The sequence below is a fragment of the Halyomorpha halys genome, unplaced genomic scaffold (assembly GCF_000696795.3).
Source record: "Halyomorpha halys isolate HHAL.00 unplaced genomic scaffold, Hhal_1.1 Scaffold50.1, whole genome shotgun sequence".
Classification (NCBI taxonomy): Eukaryota; Metazoa; Arthropoda; class Insecta; order Hemiptera; family Pentatomidae; genus Halyomorpha; species Halyomorpha halys.
The window spans coordinates 497,667-514,285 of NW_027106849.1; the positions used below are offsets into that span (position 1 = coordinate 497,667).

The 16,619-nt window shown below is 30.3% G+C and overlaps 2 protein-coding genes across 5 annotated transcripts in view; one reads left to right on the forward strand and one right to left on the reverse strand.

Moving 5' to 3' along the window:
* LOC106690269 (uncharacterized) overlaps positions 1-6,247 on the forward strand; it is a 15,439-nt gene extending 9,192 nt beyond the window's left edge. For both annotated transcript variants that reach the window (XM_014435634.2, XM_014435642.3), the window contains exons 7-8: positions 4,924-5,091; positions 5,310-6,247. In XM_014435634.2, coding sequence (XP_014291120.1) covers positions 4,924-5,091; positions 5,310-5,357 — 216 coding nt within the window. In that variant the 3' untranslated portion in view covers positions 5,358-6,247. The remainder of the gene's footprint in view (positions 1-4,923; positions 5,092-5,309) is intronic.
* LOC106690284 (uncharacterized) lies at positions 7-16,311 on the reverse strand. 3 transcript variants are annotated; one of them, XM_014435656.3, is made up of 7 exons: positions 16,192-16,311; positions 13,131-13,211; positions 12,478-12,537; positions 11,051-11,101; positions 8,848-8,922; positions 8,674-8,754; positions 7-2,803 (listed from the first exon to the last, which is right to left on the reverse strand). In XM_014435656.3, the coding sequence occupies exons 2-7, from the start codon at positions 13,159-13,161 to the stop codon at positions 2,448-2,450; spliced, it is 654 nt and encodes a 217-aa protein (XP_014291142.1). In that variant the 5' UTR covers positions 13,162-13,211; positions 16,192-16,311; the 3' UTR covers positions 7-2,447. The 3 variants fall into 3 exon arrangements, with proteins under 3 accessions (XP_014291142.1, XP_014291150.1, XP_014291160.1); XM_014435664.3 differs by lacking the exon at positions 16,192-16,311 and adding an exon at positions 13,654-13,975; XM_014435674.3 differs by lacking the exon at positions 8,674-8,754.
* Positions 16,312-16,619: the final 308 nt, after the last annotated feature.

Here is a 16,619-nt window from a genome sequence, read left to right on the forward strand (position 1 = left end):
ATAATAATATTTATAGTTGATCACTTTAAACATTTCAATTACTTATTTTTGTGTTACATTGAACCAAAGTAGTTAATGTTGAACTGTAATTTTAATAGAGAAATGCCATGAGGAAGTATGACTAAAATTATAAAATTTTAATAGCCTTTGACAAATCTTTCAAGTGAGCTGAAAAGTAATAACATAGGGCTTGGCTTATTCACTTATTCACAAAGGAATAAGCCTATAAGAATCATAATAACAAGAAAAAAATATTGCGAGAAGATGGTGATCGGGAGGATGTGGTCAGTGGAGTAGTAGTGAACACAAATAAGCTAAACCTAATTCATTTTAAAGTCCTGTAGTGATATAGATTGTATTAGGTATAAAGCTAGTGATTTAAGTCTTGGCACTAACAAAATAAAATAGGTTTTGCTTATTTGCATTAATTACTACTCCACTGACCGTACGTCCTGATCATCGTCTCTTCATATTGAATCAAAGGTCAATATCAGAAAGTAAAATTCCAAATATAATAATATTTATAGTTGATCACTTTAAACATTTCAATTACTTATTTTTGTGTTACATTGAACCAAAGTAGTTAATGTTGAACTGTAATTTTAACAGAGAAATGCCATGAGGAAGTATGACTAAAATTATAAAATTTTAATAGCTTTTGCCAAATCTTTCAAGTGACCTGAAAAGTAATAACATAGGGCTTGGCTTATTCACAAAGGAATAAGCCTATAAGAATCAAAAAATATTGCGAGAAGATGGTGGTCGGGAGGATGTGGTCAGTGGAGTAGTAGTGAACACAAATAAGCTAAACCTAATTCATTTTAAAGTCCTGTAGTGATATAGATTGTATTAGGTATAAAGCTAGTGATTTAAATCTTGGCACTAACAAAATAAAATAGGTTTCGCTTATTTGTGTTAATTACTACTCCACCGACCGTACGCCCTGATCATCTTCTCTTCATATTGAATCAAAGGTCAATATCAGAAAGTAAAACTCCAAATATAATTACAATATTTATGGTCAATCACTATAACCATTTCAAATACTTGACTTTATGTGACAATGAACTAAAGTAGTTAATTTTGAACTGTAATTTTAACAGAGAGATTCCTTGAGGAAGTATGACTAAAATTATAAAATTCTTGTAAAATTTTAATAGCCTTTAACAAATCTTTCAAATAGCTTGAAAGGTAACATCTGGCTTGGCTTATTTTCTTGAAAAAAAGGAAGAATCAAAATAACAAAAAAAAATTTTGTGAGATGGTGGTCAGTGAAGTAATAATGAACACAAATAAGCTAAACCTAATTCATTTTAAAGTCCTGTAGTGATATAGATTGTATTAGGTATAAAGCTAGTGATTTAAACTGGCACAAATAAAATAAAATAGGTTTCACTTATTTGTGTTCATTACTAGTCCACTGACCGTACGTCCTGATCATCTTCTCTTCATATTGAATCAAAGGTCAATATCAGAAAGTAAAATTCCAAATATAATAATATTTATAGTTGATCACTTTAAACATTTCAATTACTTATTTTTGTGTTACATTGAACCAAAGTAGTTAATGTTGAACTGTAATTTTAACAGAGAGATGCCATGAGGAGGTATGACTAAAATTATAAAATTCTAGTAAAATTTTAATTGCCTTTGACAAATCCTTCAAGTGACTTTAAAGGTAATAGGGCTTGGCTTATTTACTTGAAAATGGGAGAGTCATAATAACAAACTAAAATAATATTGTGAGGAGAAGATCGGTTAGGAGATGTGGTCAGTGGAACAGCATTGGATACAAATAAGTGATACTTATTTTATTTTTAAGTCCTGTAGTGACATAGATTGTATTAGGTATAAAGCTAGTGATTTAAATTTTGGCAAAAATAAAATAAATTTTATTTATTTGTGGTCACTACTATTAAACTGGCCACATCCCCTGACTGTCTTCTCACACTGGGTCGATTGTCAACAAAATATCATAAAAAATAATATTGAGGCCCAGTTCTAATTAATTATTTTTTTTTCACTTTTCTATTATTATTTTAATTGAATTATGTGTGTTATCTATTGCATGAACCATAAATATAGCATCCATAATAATTTTTAATTTGAGCTATAGATTTATTGTAACTAATTTTTGCCTAATGCCGACATAAACTACACTTGGTTAATGTAAGCCCATATAATCAAAACCATACTTAGGTCCTCTCATCTAATGTCAAATCAATAAGCATATTAATTAATTTTTTTATAACTGGTCTGAAGTATATAAAATACTATATGAGTTGCTAATTCTCTCTTTGATACTGTGTAGTGCATACATTTAACCAAACCAATATACAAAACAGTTCGATACACATCATGGCATTTTCACAATAATATTTAACTTAACATACATTTATTATAAAATTATACGAACTAATGTAAGAAAAAAAGTTTATATATAACTTCTACGCATGCATATTGAGAAGACAATAGAGGCAAGAGTCCCTGTGCTTCTGAAAAATATGGTCCCTTAGGCTTGCTTGAAGCATGGTTCGATACTCGCAATGAGGACAACAGTTCTCATTAACGATCTTGTGGCATGATTTGATGTGTTCAACAAGAGGCTCGAAAGCCTCAGTAGTGAAGTCACAATACAGGCAAGAATGTAATTGTGATATACCCAAGTTGTATACTGTGTGTGACTCTACATCTACTTCCAACTCTGACGGGTGTGCAGACTCAAGGTGGAGCATCAGTTGAGACATTTCATTCCAAATGTTACCACAGAATTGACATACGAAGAACCGATGGAAAGCAGGATCTAATAACATATGCATAACAACATACAAATTATTTAATTATATGTTAAAGTTTAATATTGAAGAAAAAATTATGGATAATTCATATAGATGGATTACTTCTAATGTTGCAAAAATTTATCAAAATTATATATATATCTTTCCACTCGACATAAATAATAAAATGATTTTTGAATAGATCTGAGAAATCAACGACTAAGAAACGAACATCCAGAGGAAATTTTTTAGAACCAGAGTGAACTCTTAGTTACCTAGCCTATATCTAGATTTTTTTAAAACTAACGTTTAGGAGAAACTGGGGGACAGCTTAGTGAGGCAGGTATATAAATTAACATTGATCCAAGTTGACAAGTTCTTTTACTAGTAAACTTAAACAGGATGTCTATCCGAAATCTATTTTTGAATTCCTTGATTTTTTTTTTTTAGGTCATTTTTGGAAAAATTCCAGGTCATTAAAATAGGTGTAATGGGATCTGATAATTAATGTATATGTATTTAATTACTCTTCTAATTCCTAAAATGTTATGAGATAATTAACTATTGGTTCTCTATGCAAAGAAGTCTGCGGACCATTAAGCTAATAATTGAATCATATAGGAAAATGTTATAAAATTAGGCCCCTTTATAGTCCATTGATTTTTAGAACCTTTCAAACTAACACTCAAAAAAGAGGAAAGATGAACGTAAAACAAATAGTCCTTGTAAAATATACATTGCTAGGCCCTCTAGTGATCTATGGAACACCTGTTGGAAATCATTGCTATAAACAAAAATGCAATTCACAAGTTTACTATGAGCTCATTTAACAATATTGGTTATTGCTTATTATGTAAAATCTATTAATACACCATAATAAGTTAGAAGTGTATATCACTATTTAAAATGATGAAAAATGTTTCTGATTCAGGACATGAGAACCTCTACCTCATGCAATTGCATTCCTTCTGCAATCACAAAATTATAAACATCCTCAAAATTTCCCCACTCCTCAAACAAAAAACAAAACAATGGAAATAGCTACTAACTCATTTCTCTTTTATCCATTAATACTTATGTAGACATAGTTTTAAAATTGCAACATACAATATAATATCTGCATGCGCTAAAGATTCAAATACCTGAGGTCCAATCCTTGACACTGCTATTTTACAGCATTTAATGTTAAAAATTTACTAAAGTATTTTTTTTGTAACAATAACCTTCATAATGTCCCTAACATTTCAAACTTAGGCTACTAATAATTTATAATAATATTAATCACAACTTTTGTGTTAAATAACATCCATCGTACATTACAAAATTAGTGGATTACAAAGTGTGAAAAGCAACATAAGGAGCAATTAGATAACAAGAACTTTAATATACAAAATCACACAAAAAGGAACAAATGCAAGGTAGGGCAGAACGAGAGTGAAAAGAGGAAAGATTCTCATTTAGGTCATTATTAAATAAAACGGCAATTCACTGTCCAATGACTTTGAAACATGGCAGAAATAATTTTCTTTAAATTTACTATTTTTTCTTGCTAGAACTTCAGCAGATATTAGGCCTTGAAACTCAATTTCTGCAGTTTGATCAATTTTTTAGCGTGAATAATAGCTGAAAATTTGTATGTACCTTACTATCAAGAGCTCTAGTTCAAAACTTTCAACTTCTATAAGAATCTACATCATTTCTTTTATTGTCTGATTGGAGCTTATTTTTGTTCAATTATACCTGTATTAACTCAGAATTGTACTCGGTATGAAAAAGATAGTGTTAAAGAATTTTGTTGTCTCAGGGATTTTATTGAATTATTAAATTTACGCACATAACCTGGACGGAAACAGTTCAGGGTTTCATCTCCTGATGCCTGTGTACCAAATCGAGCACACTCTGGGCAAAAGACAACCCAAAAGCAAAAGACATGATATTCTATAAACTTAATAGTCCCAAGCCTCTCGCAGACCAACAGTTAGGAACAACTGCTCTAAATCCAGGGAAAATGAATTTGTGATTTTTTTCTTCTCAGATATAAAGTGTGGTGACACATGATATTAATGTATTTTTACACATTGCACCATGTGATCAATCTTGGATCAAGTTGTGTAGGGGATAATTTTTGTTATTTTGGTTGCTGTAGGGCCTGACACCAGCGGAAAAGCAGAAAAAGTACAGAGAGAGATTGAAAGCAGATCCAGTGAGGAGGGAAGAATTTTTGCGGAAGGAGAGAGAGAGGGTATTGAAACGTAGAATGAAGGTTGCCGATATGTCATCAGCTGAACACGACGGAACTAAAGAACTTGGGCTGGTGAGGAAGAATAGAACCATCTTGAAAATTTTATCCTAAGTGCCTAATGTTTCCCAAAACCTTGATGATTTCCCTTGAACATTGTTTATACTTATTTTGCACCTTTCTGGTAATATACAGCAAACATATTCTGAATTACAATATAATGTAGTAAAATACCTGTTTTAAACATACCTCAAGATCAGGTTGCAGTGTTAATTTATGTTTGTTTTTTGTAGAGGCTGACACATCGGTTGAGAAGCAGAAGAGGTATAGAAAGAGATTAAAATCGGATCAAGTGGAGAAGGAAGAATATTAGTGAAAGGAGGGAGAGTAAGAAATGAAATTTAAGGTTACCAAAATGTTATCAGCTGAGAACGATGGAGTTAAAAACTTGGGCTGGTGAGGCAGAATAGGTACATTTAAAAAACAAGAGGAAACTGAAATCTCATTAATGAAAATCAATATGATTCAATCATTATAATGTACTGAATTTCAGCATAGTGTTTTCTAAGTCACTCTTAACTTCCAAGTTATCACCCAACTATAAATTGAGAGACAGAAATCTGGGAAAAACTCTGACCTGTTAGTATGTGAAACATACCAAAACAGAATTTTCAAGTTAGTCTGAAAGTGTTAGGGGTTTTGAATGGAGGTTTTATGACTTGGTAAAAAATAGCTGATTCTAATTTAGATATGACTAACTTAATGAATGGAAACAGTGGCAAAAAGTTGGACAAGAAAAACCAATAACTTTATTATGACGAAGCCCTGCAACGTGGGGCGAAACGTTGGCTCAATAAAATAGTATAATTTTACTATTTGAGTTTTTTTTTTACCGCACCCGGACAATATTCCATTCATCTATTCACACGGTCAATCAACAATCTTCCAATAACTTTATTGATTGAACATACAACATTTCTAATTTCTGGATCTGTGCCCACACACATACATTTTTAGAACAGTGGCCCAACATTTGTCCAGATATGTGCTGCATGCAGGAAGATGCAAAATGCGTGCTTCTCGAAAAGTTGAGCCTAGACTGTATTCAAAGTATTCAGAATGTAACATATTTTGCTGTGTAAATGAGAACAAATTTTTTTTTAATACCATCTGAAGTATTGATAGATGTAATATAATTTGTAAATATAATAAATATATATTGATAGTTTAATCTTAATTTAATTTATATTACACATTGAATATTTTAATGAAATTATAATAGTTTTCTATTATCAATTTAATGACATAGATTAAAAAATAGTGCTTCCGTAAAGTCTTGTTAGGACTTCCAAGTACCCATTAATTTCAATATAATTAATAATCTTGGTAATAACTTAAAATGAAAATTGTGCTGTAGTGTGTTTATTTGCACCTAAATTAAGTGTTTAAAAACATTAACCCAGATTTTAAAAATATTTAGTAAGAAAAGGGTATGAAGCAAGAAGTTTATGTTAGAATTTATATCAGTTATAACAACCTCCAACGGACCAGGCATATTCAGTCATCATAGCCGACTATCGTTTTAACCAATCACTATGTGAAATATGAATTATTTAAAATCAGTTATTACAACCAAATACTAATTAACATTGCTTTATTTGGATGATGATGGATTTATTTGACATTCAGTCACTATAACTGTGGTTGTTATAAAGTTAATAAGAATAAATTGCTAAGGGTTTGAAAATAATGTGTATTTATTGACAAAATCTTCAAGGTGTGGAAAGAATTCCCTGAACAATAGTCGAGATACGAACATCATACCTATTTAGGCAGAGATATTTGTGTTTGCATGTGACATAATGTTAATAGAAAACTCGAAAAAAAGAAGATGTAAAATGAAGAGAGGAATCAATTAGAAAGAAGAAGATAAATGGAGCAAAGAGGTAAAATATTATAAACAGAGAGAAACAGAAAAATTCAATATCATCAGCAATGGAGTGCGTTTATTCCTAGCAAATGTAAGCAGACACACTCAAATTGATCCAGAAATTTCATTCCAGATGAAAAAAGCTAATGGGTCTGATATAAATCAATGCAAAATTATAATTACTATCAGTTTATATATTTTTTTATTTACAATTTTATAATAAATCATATTTAAGAACATGATATTCAATAATAAGCCAACAAATAAAATTGCAAATCTATGTAACTGAAAAGCCTAGACACTGCTACAAGGATTGCGAGATTTCAATTTTCCCTGCTAAAATCAATGTCCATAATGTCTAAATAAATACTCAGCCTACCTTATTTTGAATAGTCCACACTACTTTCTAATAGATGGCATATGGATATAAAAATTTAATAATTAGCAGATATTTAGTCAGGTTAAGGTGAAGACATCAAAGGTAATGTGTATTCTATTCTACAAAATATCCTTCATAAAATTTGCTTAAACTGATTAATTGATCAGGATTAGTTGTTTTTCAATTTTTCTTTTATTACAGACAATAAATCTATCCTAGTTCATGCTTTGTTAAGTTTTGAAATCATAAGTGAGGTGTCACCATTTAGCAGAATCAAGTGTATACCATACAGATACGGTATACATCAAAATTAAATAAAATAAGCTATTATTAGACATTAAAACAACTATTATTAGTAAATCTTTATAAGTTACAACAAATTAAAATAAACCAATTTCAAAGAGTTTCTTATTTGATAATCAATATCAAGATACTTAATAAGCAACTAAAAGTAATCGCTTACAAAAGATTCAACAACTTAGTCCTTGTATATTTATTTTCTCAGAGTTGATCAAAACTAAAGTCGGATCGGCAAAAGAATTGACACAGATCTCACCGTTTAGTCAGAAAGCCATTCCTCCCCACTCCAACCCATCTCTTGCTTCACATCTTTCACTAAAGTGTTAACTACCTTTTTATTCACTTGTTTTATTGGCTATACAACATACTATTTTAATATTTAATAACAGTTTTTCCCCTCTCAATAGTTTACCTCTAATATAGTTCGCTCATCATACAACATAATGGGATGCTGATACATATGTGTTAAAAACACTGTATCATTATTTTAAGTTTTCGACTTTTAGGCAATTATAATTTTTAAAAAAAGTATATCATATAATGAAACATATTAAACTAATTTAACTGAGATAAAACATTTAAATTTTGATAACAGAAAAATAGTCCAGATATAATAGTGTATGAATTATCTAATTTGCTGCCAATTTGAAACAAAATGGCAAATGACAATGATGAGCCACTAGACAGAATTTTTTTTTAATTGATTATTAGATTTTATTTATCTTGAAGTGTAAAACCTCAAATTTTATTTTCATAGAAAATAATAAACCAATAGGTTTAAATGTAGTGTAATGATTAATAACACAGTATTGAAAGAATTAACTATTACATTTTTTTTAAATTTACTTATAACTATTAATCAATACTTTTAAAATTAAAAAGACTCAAGAGGAGTCATGGGCAGATCTATATCCCCACCACCCATATCAATTCTCTGGCCAACATCTACAGAAACAAAATCTCATGATGTTGAAACATAAAAATATAATTTGATTTAATAATAAAGTTGTTAATAAATTACTTCATTAAATTTTAATAAATAATTTACCTTCTTCATAAGGGCAATTAGTCCAGGGTAACACCATTTCAGAATCTTGTTCAATTATAATTTCATTGCTGAAGTTATAAACTACAAGAAGACAGACATTTAGCACAAGGGTGTCAACAGGTAACAGTTAAGGATTATCACATTCAACATGCAATTCAACTTGAGGCGTTCTACCTTCGTTGGTTGTTTGGCCGACCATCAATATACTCATTTCTCCCTGGGTTATTTGATTCTTCTTCTTGTCATAAGCTGAAAAAACAGATAACTTATTAATGAAATATAATAATATTTTTATAACCAAAATATTTTTTAGAACCAAGGTACATAGCCTTGACTTGGACAAAGACTTCCAATGACCCACTCGTGGAGTCGCGGAGACAAGTGAGTATGTGGTCATAAGCTTTATTGTATTTGAGGGATAAAGAACAATGAAAAGCATCATGGGGATTTAAATCCTCAATGAGATGGAGTTTCCTTGGTTGGTGAGTGAGGAGAACTTTTTATAGTTTGTATAGGATTTCATTTATGGATAGATGAAGGCAATGGGTCCAGCCCATGTCAACCTTAGAGATCAAAGAAGAAGAGCACCCGAAGATGAAAGCAACCCTCTAATGGGAATACAAAAAGAGTTATATGAATAGGAAATCTATATTTATGTATATTGTTCAGGTGTAGTATCGTGATGTTACATAATCATGACCCGTATTGCGCTAAAGGCAGGGTATGATGAAAAATAAGTGAATAAAGACAAAATATTTTTACACAACAAACCGTAAGTAGGAGCATCATTATGCTCCTATCACATAAATAAGCACATGCATAAAAATAACCACATAAATGTATTTCTATCAAGTTCTTTCTCATGTTCTAGCAAATTTTATAAAATTCCCAATTAAATAAATGGATATCTTTTCTAATATTTATAGCATTTAATTTACTATTTTTTTAAGACTGTGGGAAGGAAGGCTCAGTGAATAAGGAACTGAGCTCCTATCTCCTGGGTCTGGATTTGAATCCGATCAGCCGTTGACTTTAGGTTAAGAAACTATTCTAGGGCACAGTCAGCCTCTATGAAGTGGTATCTTTAATTAGGTGAAAAATCTAGTGGTTGAGAGTGATCCTGGCCAGATTACTACCTAGCACAACTGAATCCAAGATGCCTTCATAGGTAGGAGAGGTACATACAAAAAATAAAAATTAAAGAAAAATCAACTTCATCCCATATTTAACAGGTTCATTTGATATATACTGGAAAACAGAGAGAGGGCAGATAGAAATAGATCAAAGAAGAAAAGGAAATTTTTGAAAATTTCCTTTAACAGCATACTAATTGTTCACCATAAAATCAGCAAATTAAATTCCAAATATATCAGTCCAGTCTTATTTTTCGGATACCAACAGATAAAGAATTCTGATGAACCACATCTTCAAGTATGACCTTCATACCCATGAATTTGAATGATCCTTTTTTTTTTTTTTTACGTATTTGTAATAAATAAATTCGCACATGTAACAATATAGCTTGTCATATAAATCATGACTTTTTGATATATCTATTTCAAATAATATAAAAAAAAAAATTAAGAAAAGCACTATGTAAATAACCTTATTTTACAGCCCTATCTATCATAAGGAACAAAATTTACTTGCATATCAACTTATAAGCCTTGTTTTTTCCACACCTTAACAAACCTCAATGCTCTTTAAACAACTTACAAAAAAATATCCTTATACAAGGTTTATTTTTTATTTAGACTTCTCTAGATGCCTGGATCAAATCATACTTGCAAGAACAGGTGATGTGTAGTGTAAGGTACTTAATTATTACAACAAGTTTCAATATTCATAGGCATCAACTTTACCAGCAAGGAGAGATCAAAACAGCAAAAATAATAAAAGGTATCCTTTTCTTGAATTCCGCCCCTGAAATCCCTTAATTAGACCATACTTATCTTACATCGAAAAAATTACTATTAAAAACTATTATTATATGTAATTAATATATAATTACATGATATTATCGATATACAAACCCAAAATTTAAAGTTATATGCTTAAAGACAGCAAAATATTCCAGAAAATAAGATAATTACTAGTTTAGTACATAATAAACAACATTTAAAAGAGGTTTATTCATATGGACCTCTTTATGACATGTTTTGTCACTTTACCTCCTGGATGATTACTTTTACAAAGAACTTTCAAAATAGGACACTACAATCTTCTAAATAAATAAATTTGTTTTTTCGAAAAAAATAATTATATTTTTTGATTAAAGTTTTTTAAACTTAAAAATTCCAAAAGTGTTTACTGGAAGTGATTTTTTAAAAGTTCTTTAACGTAAAAAATAAAGTAAAATGAATGGAATATAACAAACCTGATGGTACAGCTTCATTTTCCTTATCTTCAGACTGAACAGAGCGACAATCTAAAAATTTAATTGTTTACTTATAATACAGAAATTGAACTTACAAAATTTATAATGTACCCTATAAGAAAAATATATACTATATTGCGATAGAATCAGTGCTGCTGGAATATTAACAAAATAAATGCATTTAAAAGTACGCTTTCGCTGGAACTGACAACCTAATGGCTGGAATTCACAGCTCATATTTTTCTTTGAAATTGCTCATTATGGCAGCGAATTCCTCATTCAATTTGTTATAAGCCTTTATGAAAGGAACAAATTTGATTTTAGAACATTAAGCTTTTTATTATTAAAGATGAAATAGTTTTCAACAAGATACAACCCAAACAGCATTTTCAATTCCTAGATAAGTGAAGAATTGTATGCTAATTTAAATAACTTGCAGAATCATGAAGAAAGGTTATGGAACTGTTTTAAACACAAAATATCTCAGTTAGATTTTATTTTATCATGGTGAAATGAGATATTGTAGGGATAGTTAACCACACAATGACAGCACCAATCTAAGAACAAAAAATGGCTTTATGTCAAGAAGGCAAATCAAATCAAACAATATATATTTATCAAAGCATTTCCAGAAAATGAGATAAAATCCAACTAGATAATTTTATGCTTATGGTAGATAGAGTACCCCATTTTCATATATGTCTACTAGATGCTCATTGTAGACTTTTTCTTTAGAACACTGACAATTAAACTTCAGGAGAGGTCGAAGCAAAGGGGTAAGGAGATGACATCATACGTAGACTGCCAAGCAGTTCCAAAAAAATAGAACCCATTAATTTAAATTAATATAATAGTCACTTTCAGCAGCTGTGGTGGGCAGTTCCATCAAAAGTTTACTTTAAAGCAGCAAATTTTCTTTTAAATATAGATTTAAAAAAATAATAATAAACAAACTAAGAATCAATTAAAGAATGTTACTTGTCCATGCTAAGATTCAAATCAAGTCCACAGGAAAAAAAAAACCAACATGATTTTAAATGATAAAGGTTTGCAGTTCTTAATATTCATCGACAATTGTTCTTTAATTGGGAAACATCATCATATGCTAAAATTGTAAAGATACTATTATTATAACAATGGTCAAGTGGGCTAATCGTTTTCCTCACCATTGAATTCTTAATACACATTTGTGAAGACTAATCGAAAGTTTTCAGAGAAGAATATATAAATATTAGGCAGACAGAAATTTTCCATAAAAATGAAAATACAAATTTTTGATATAAATGGAAAAACAAATTTTTTCAAGGCATTTTATATATAATTAAATTAAATATATTTTAAAATAAGTACCCTTAAGTTATTCTATAATTTACACATAAGTTACAATAAATAATAAAATTCTGAATAAATTAGTAAGAAGTACTCACTCCAATAGTCATGATCGATGAGCTCAGGGCTGGTGAAATGTCTTCGTAAAGATTTTGTTTCTAAAAAAAAAAAAAAATTAAATATTAGGAAATAAAAATATTTTATTTTATAGGTTCATATTATACTGGAAGAGTGAGAGGTCGAAACAGGCCAAGGGGGGCTATTAGTTTATACAAAAAACCAAAGAAATTTGGTGAGAACTAATAACCACATTTCCAAAGAATTTGAGAACACCTAAGGAATAAGGCAGAGCTGCAATCTTATGGGCTGGTTAACAGAGAATTAATTTCAGTCTACCTCACACTCCTAGCTTATGAAGATGATGTAGTGGTATTTTGGAACAAAGTTTAAGAAATAGTGTCTGCTGATGAATGATTTTGACTTTGTTTTAAGTGATAATTGACTAATTAGATATTGATGTTTTTGACCTGGGCAGAATAGCCTGCATGAAGTTAAAGTTGTTTAAATTATATGGTTTCATAGTTGTATTATGTAGATTGTCCCTGAAGATGGCCGGATTGGCCGAAACGTTGGACTTATAAGAGAAATAAAAGGTTTTGAGACTATAATGGATAAAATTTGAATTATTTATTAACAAATATACTGTTATCATGTAATCAATAAATATATTAATGCCATCTAATGAACTTACCAGCCAATCTCTCTGGTTCTGCAGCCTTCATTCTTCTTTTTAGAAACTTAGCGGCTGGTTAATAATAATGAAGATTCCTCCCTGAAAAACAGAATAATCACTTAGTACAATATAGCATTAAAAAAAACATATCACTCATCTCCTGTAACAAGGCAACAGTTCAAAATTCATTTTAGGTAATGAATTTGAAGTTTTAGATACTATATTAACCCTCAGTGAGAAAACAGTGTCTGACAGAGCCTTGAGTGAATTTTTACTGAATATTTTGGCAGGACTGCATGCAGCTGTGAATCATAAACTCTCACTATCTTTTCCCCTACTTTCCAAGAATGCATAGTAACCTTAAATTTTGTTCCAGCCATCTTGGAATAATAACCAGTGTTGTTCGTGTAAAGTGTAGTGTCTATCAGACACTGTATTCCCTGTTACCAGGTGCAAAGTACGTGTCTCTAGGACACTATATACCCAGCAACCAGGTTCATGCGTGCAAACCCCAGACAAGGAATGTAAGATTTTCACTTACTTTGCGTTTACTTTTAATATAAATCCAAAACAGCTTGCAGACCTTGTAGTCAGAGACGGTGTCTGAAATTTATTACCTAGATGACCCTGACTTTGCAGAAAGTTCTGCTATTGATTTCTGAAAGTGGACCATCCCCTCTATGTGAAAGTGACGATGATGATGATTTCCTTTCTGCACTCACCTCATTTTCACCAATACATCATTATTATTTCTATTTACGATCCAGATACATCTGAAAATATGATATGAGTATATTCTATCCGGAACTCTTGGACAACAGACAGCAAGGAATCAAGCAAGTCTGAAAATAGGGATATGCTTATTCCAGGCTGAGAGAGGGTTCCCCCAGAGGGAGTAGGAAAGGGTCCAAAGGACAAACCCGGAGAGCCTGAATTTTATTTTGGCAAAAATAAAGGCCAATTTTGAATCATTCAAATGGGCTTAGTCTGAAACTCTATGCTATTAACTCATTTCTTCTGGTAACCCTCTTCACTAGGTGTGTTTACCTGATATGAGCTAGGAGATCCAGAATTTTGACCAAGTGCCAGTTTTATATGGTCACTACCTGATGTATTCTTCTTACTCATTTCTGAACAAATAATTGAGGAGACTCTCAATAATACATAATAAAAAAGATGGTCCACAATGTATTTCTAACTACAGAACACCTCAAAGATGAAATGAAAGCTTATATTGAATTCTTAATGCTGACTATGATAGATAAAGTGTCATGAACTTTTACGAAAATATTAACTTCAAAAATTTGTGGATGACATATATCAAGCAATATCTCATCAAGAAGGTTTGAAACATTGACTGTTTTCTTTTTCAAAAATGTAAGAAACCGATTTAGCCTCGAATGCTCTCAGAAAATGTGTTAGCTGTTTGCAAAAAATGTGTTAATGTTTGACTGAGATTTAGTTACTTTTCATTGTGAATGAATCAGAGACAAAAAGAGTTAATTTTTTTGGAGTTATAAAAACATTATTTCTTATTTTATTTATTAACTGATTTCGCCCCGATACTGACTAAGTCTTTAACATTTTTGAGATCTCTATATTGTGATTTTGCAGTTCTTTGCAAATTGACTGAGTTTCTTGGAAATTTATTTTTCATTAATAAAGAAGTATACTTGTGTTGTCCCATTCATACTGGAAACCCAATATTTTACCATATTTTATTTATTAAATAGAGTGGAAATAATTGTGATCGGGATGGTAGGGGTCTGTGAGACACCCTATACCCACATAACTGAAATAGGATGTGTACTCATCAAGGATTAATGTGTGTGAAACTATACTATGTACGAATTAAAAAAGGCGAAATTGACCTTAAAATGAAAAGACTACTAGTTCATTCAAACCTTTGATTTTGTCCTAGTAGTATTAACTAAAAATTTAGGTAAGGACTGGTAGTCAGAGACATGTGTAATTGTTCTGTTTTTTTTTCTTACCTTACTTACACTGGTAAGAAGACTTCAAAAAACTAGCCAGATATGAAATGTTAAAAATTTCCTAGTATTGGCTAGTTAAGAATCAATTCCCACCAGAGTGAAAGGGTTGAATTTTCATTCTGTTGGACCTCCATGAAATAGAAGTCCACACACCCAGTTTTTTTAGCTCAAGAAGATTGCTGTGAATTTTTTTTTATCCGAACAAGAATCCCACAATTTTTTTTTTCAATCCAAAAGGGTTTTATAGCAAAAAAAAAAAAAATGGGAACCGCTGAGCTATGCAATGATTGTCAACCTTCCTGGTCAGGATTCAAACCATGCTGGTTTATACTAAAAAATGTTAAGATCTACCCCAATATGTCAAAAAACCTTTCATGATAAACCTTTAAAAATGGCTTTTCTGATAACTTTTAAAATATAAAATCTCACAAACATATTAATTCACAGAAAATCAAAATCAAAAACTTATAAGTCAAAGTCAGATATACATTTAATGCAAGATTATGTCAGAGTATTATCCAAGTTCATTGACCAAATACTAAGAGCAGATAATTTTTAAGACCTCCGACACAATGAAGAAATTCCCATCACTTATTACTCAAAACAACAGGCCAATGTGAAATAAAATGGATAGAATTAAAACCCAACTCTGGTCTACTTTATTGATAGACAATGTATATAGGTAATAGTAACTAGTGTATATTGGTTAAGACTATGGAATTCATTTTTATCACTAAATGATTTGATAACTGAATCAACAACTTTCCCAGTTTAATTAACAAAATAATAAAATTCAAAAAATTTTTACAAAATGATTTCGGTATGAATGAACTAATTATTTAACAAGTCCAAGACATGAAAACATAAATATACCACATTAGAGCATTTTTAGGATACATAAGTAGACCTTATTCTTTGAAATAACTTCAGTATTCGGTGACAACAAATTAAAATTTTTGTAATGAAAAAAGAAACAGCCACGTTGTCAAATAGAAACGCATATTCATTGGAAATCTTCACCGGCATATTAAGAATTTGCAGTAAATTTAAAATATGAACAAATTTGTCATTCAATAGAAACTCACCTGCTGCAGGAAGTAATCGTTACAAAATAATTTCAGTAGAAACAAATAAAATTCAACCCGCCAATTTAACCCTAGATCTTGAGTAGGCTCACGTGAAAGTTGGACAGTTGTCTACGAACGTCAGCTGATAGTGTTATCAACGGTTATCAATTCAAAAGAAATATAGAAGCATATTTATTATATTCAACTAAAATCTAATTTTATTATATTGAAAAACAGTTTTATCGACTAAAGAAAAATATTATTTGATCAACTAAAATTACACATTGATTTGAATAATTTTTTTCAACCTTTAGAATTTAAATTCAAACTGGAAAATTTCGTCAATAGATACCTCCTCTTATTTACTTTGATCTTCAATTTGTTAATCAATTATAAAACTATTTAATTTAATTCGTATTCAACTATTAAATTCTTTTCACTTCTAA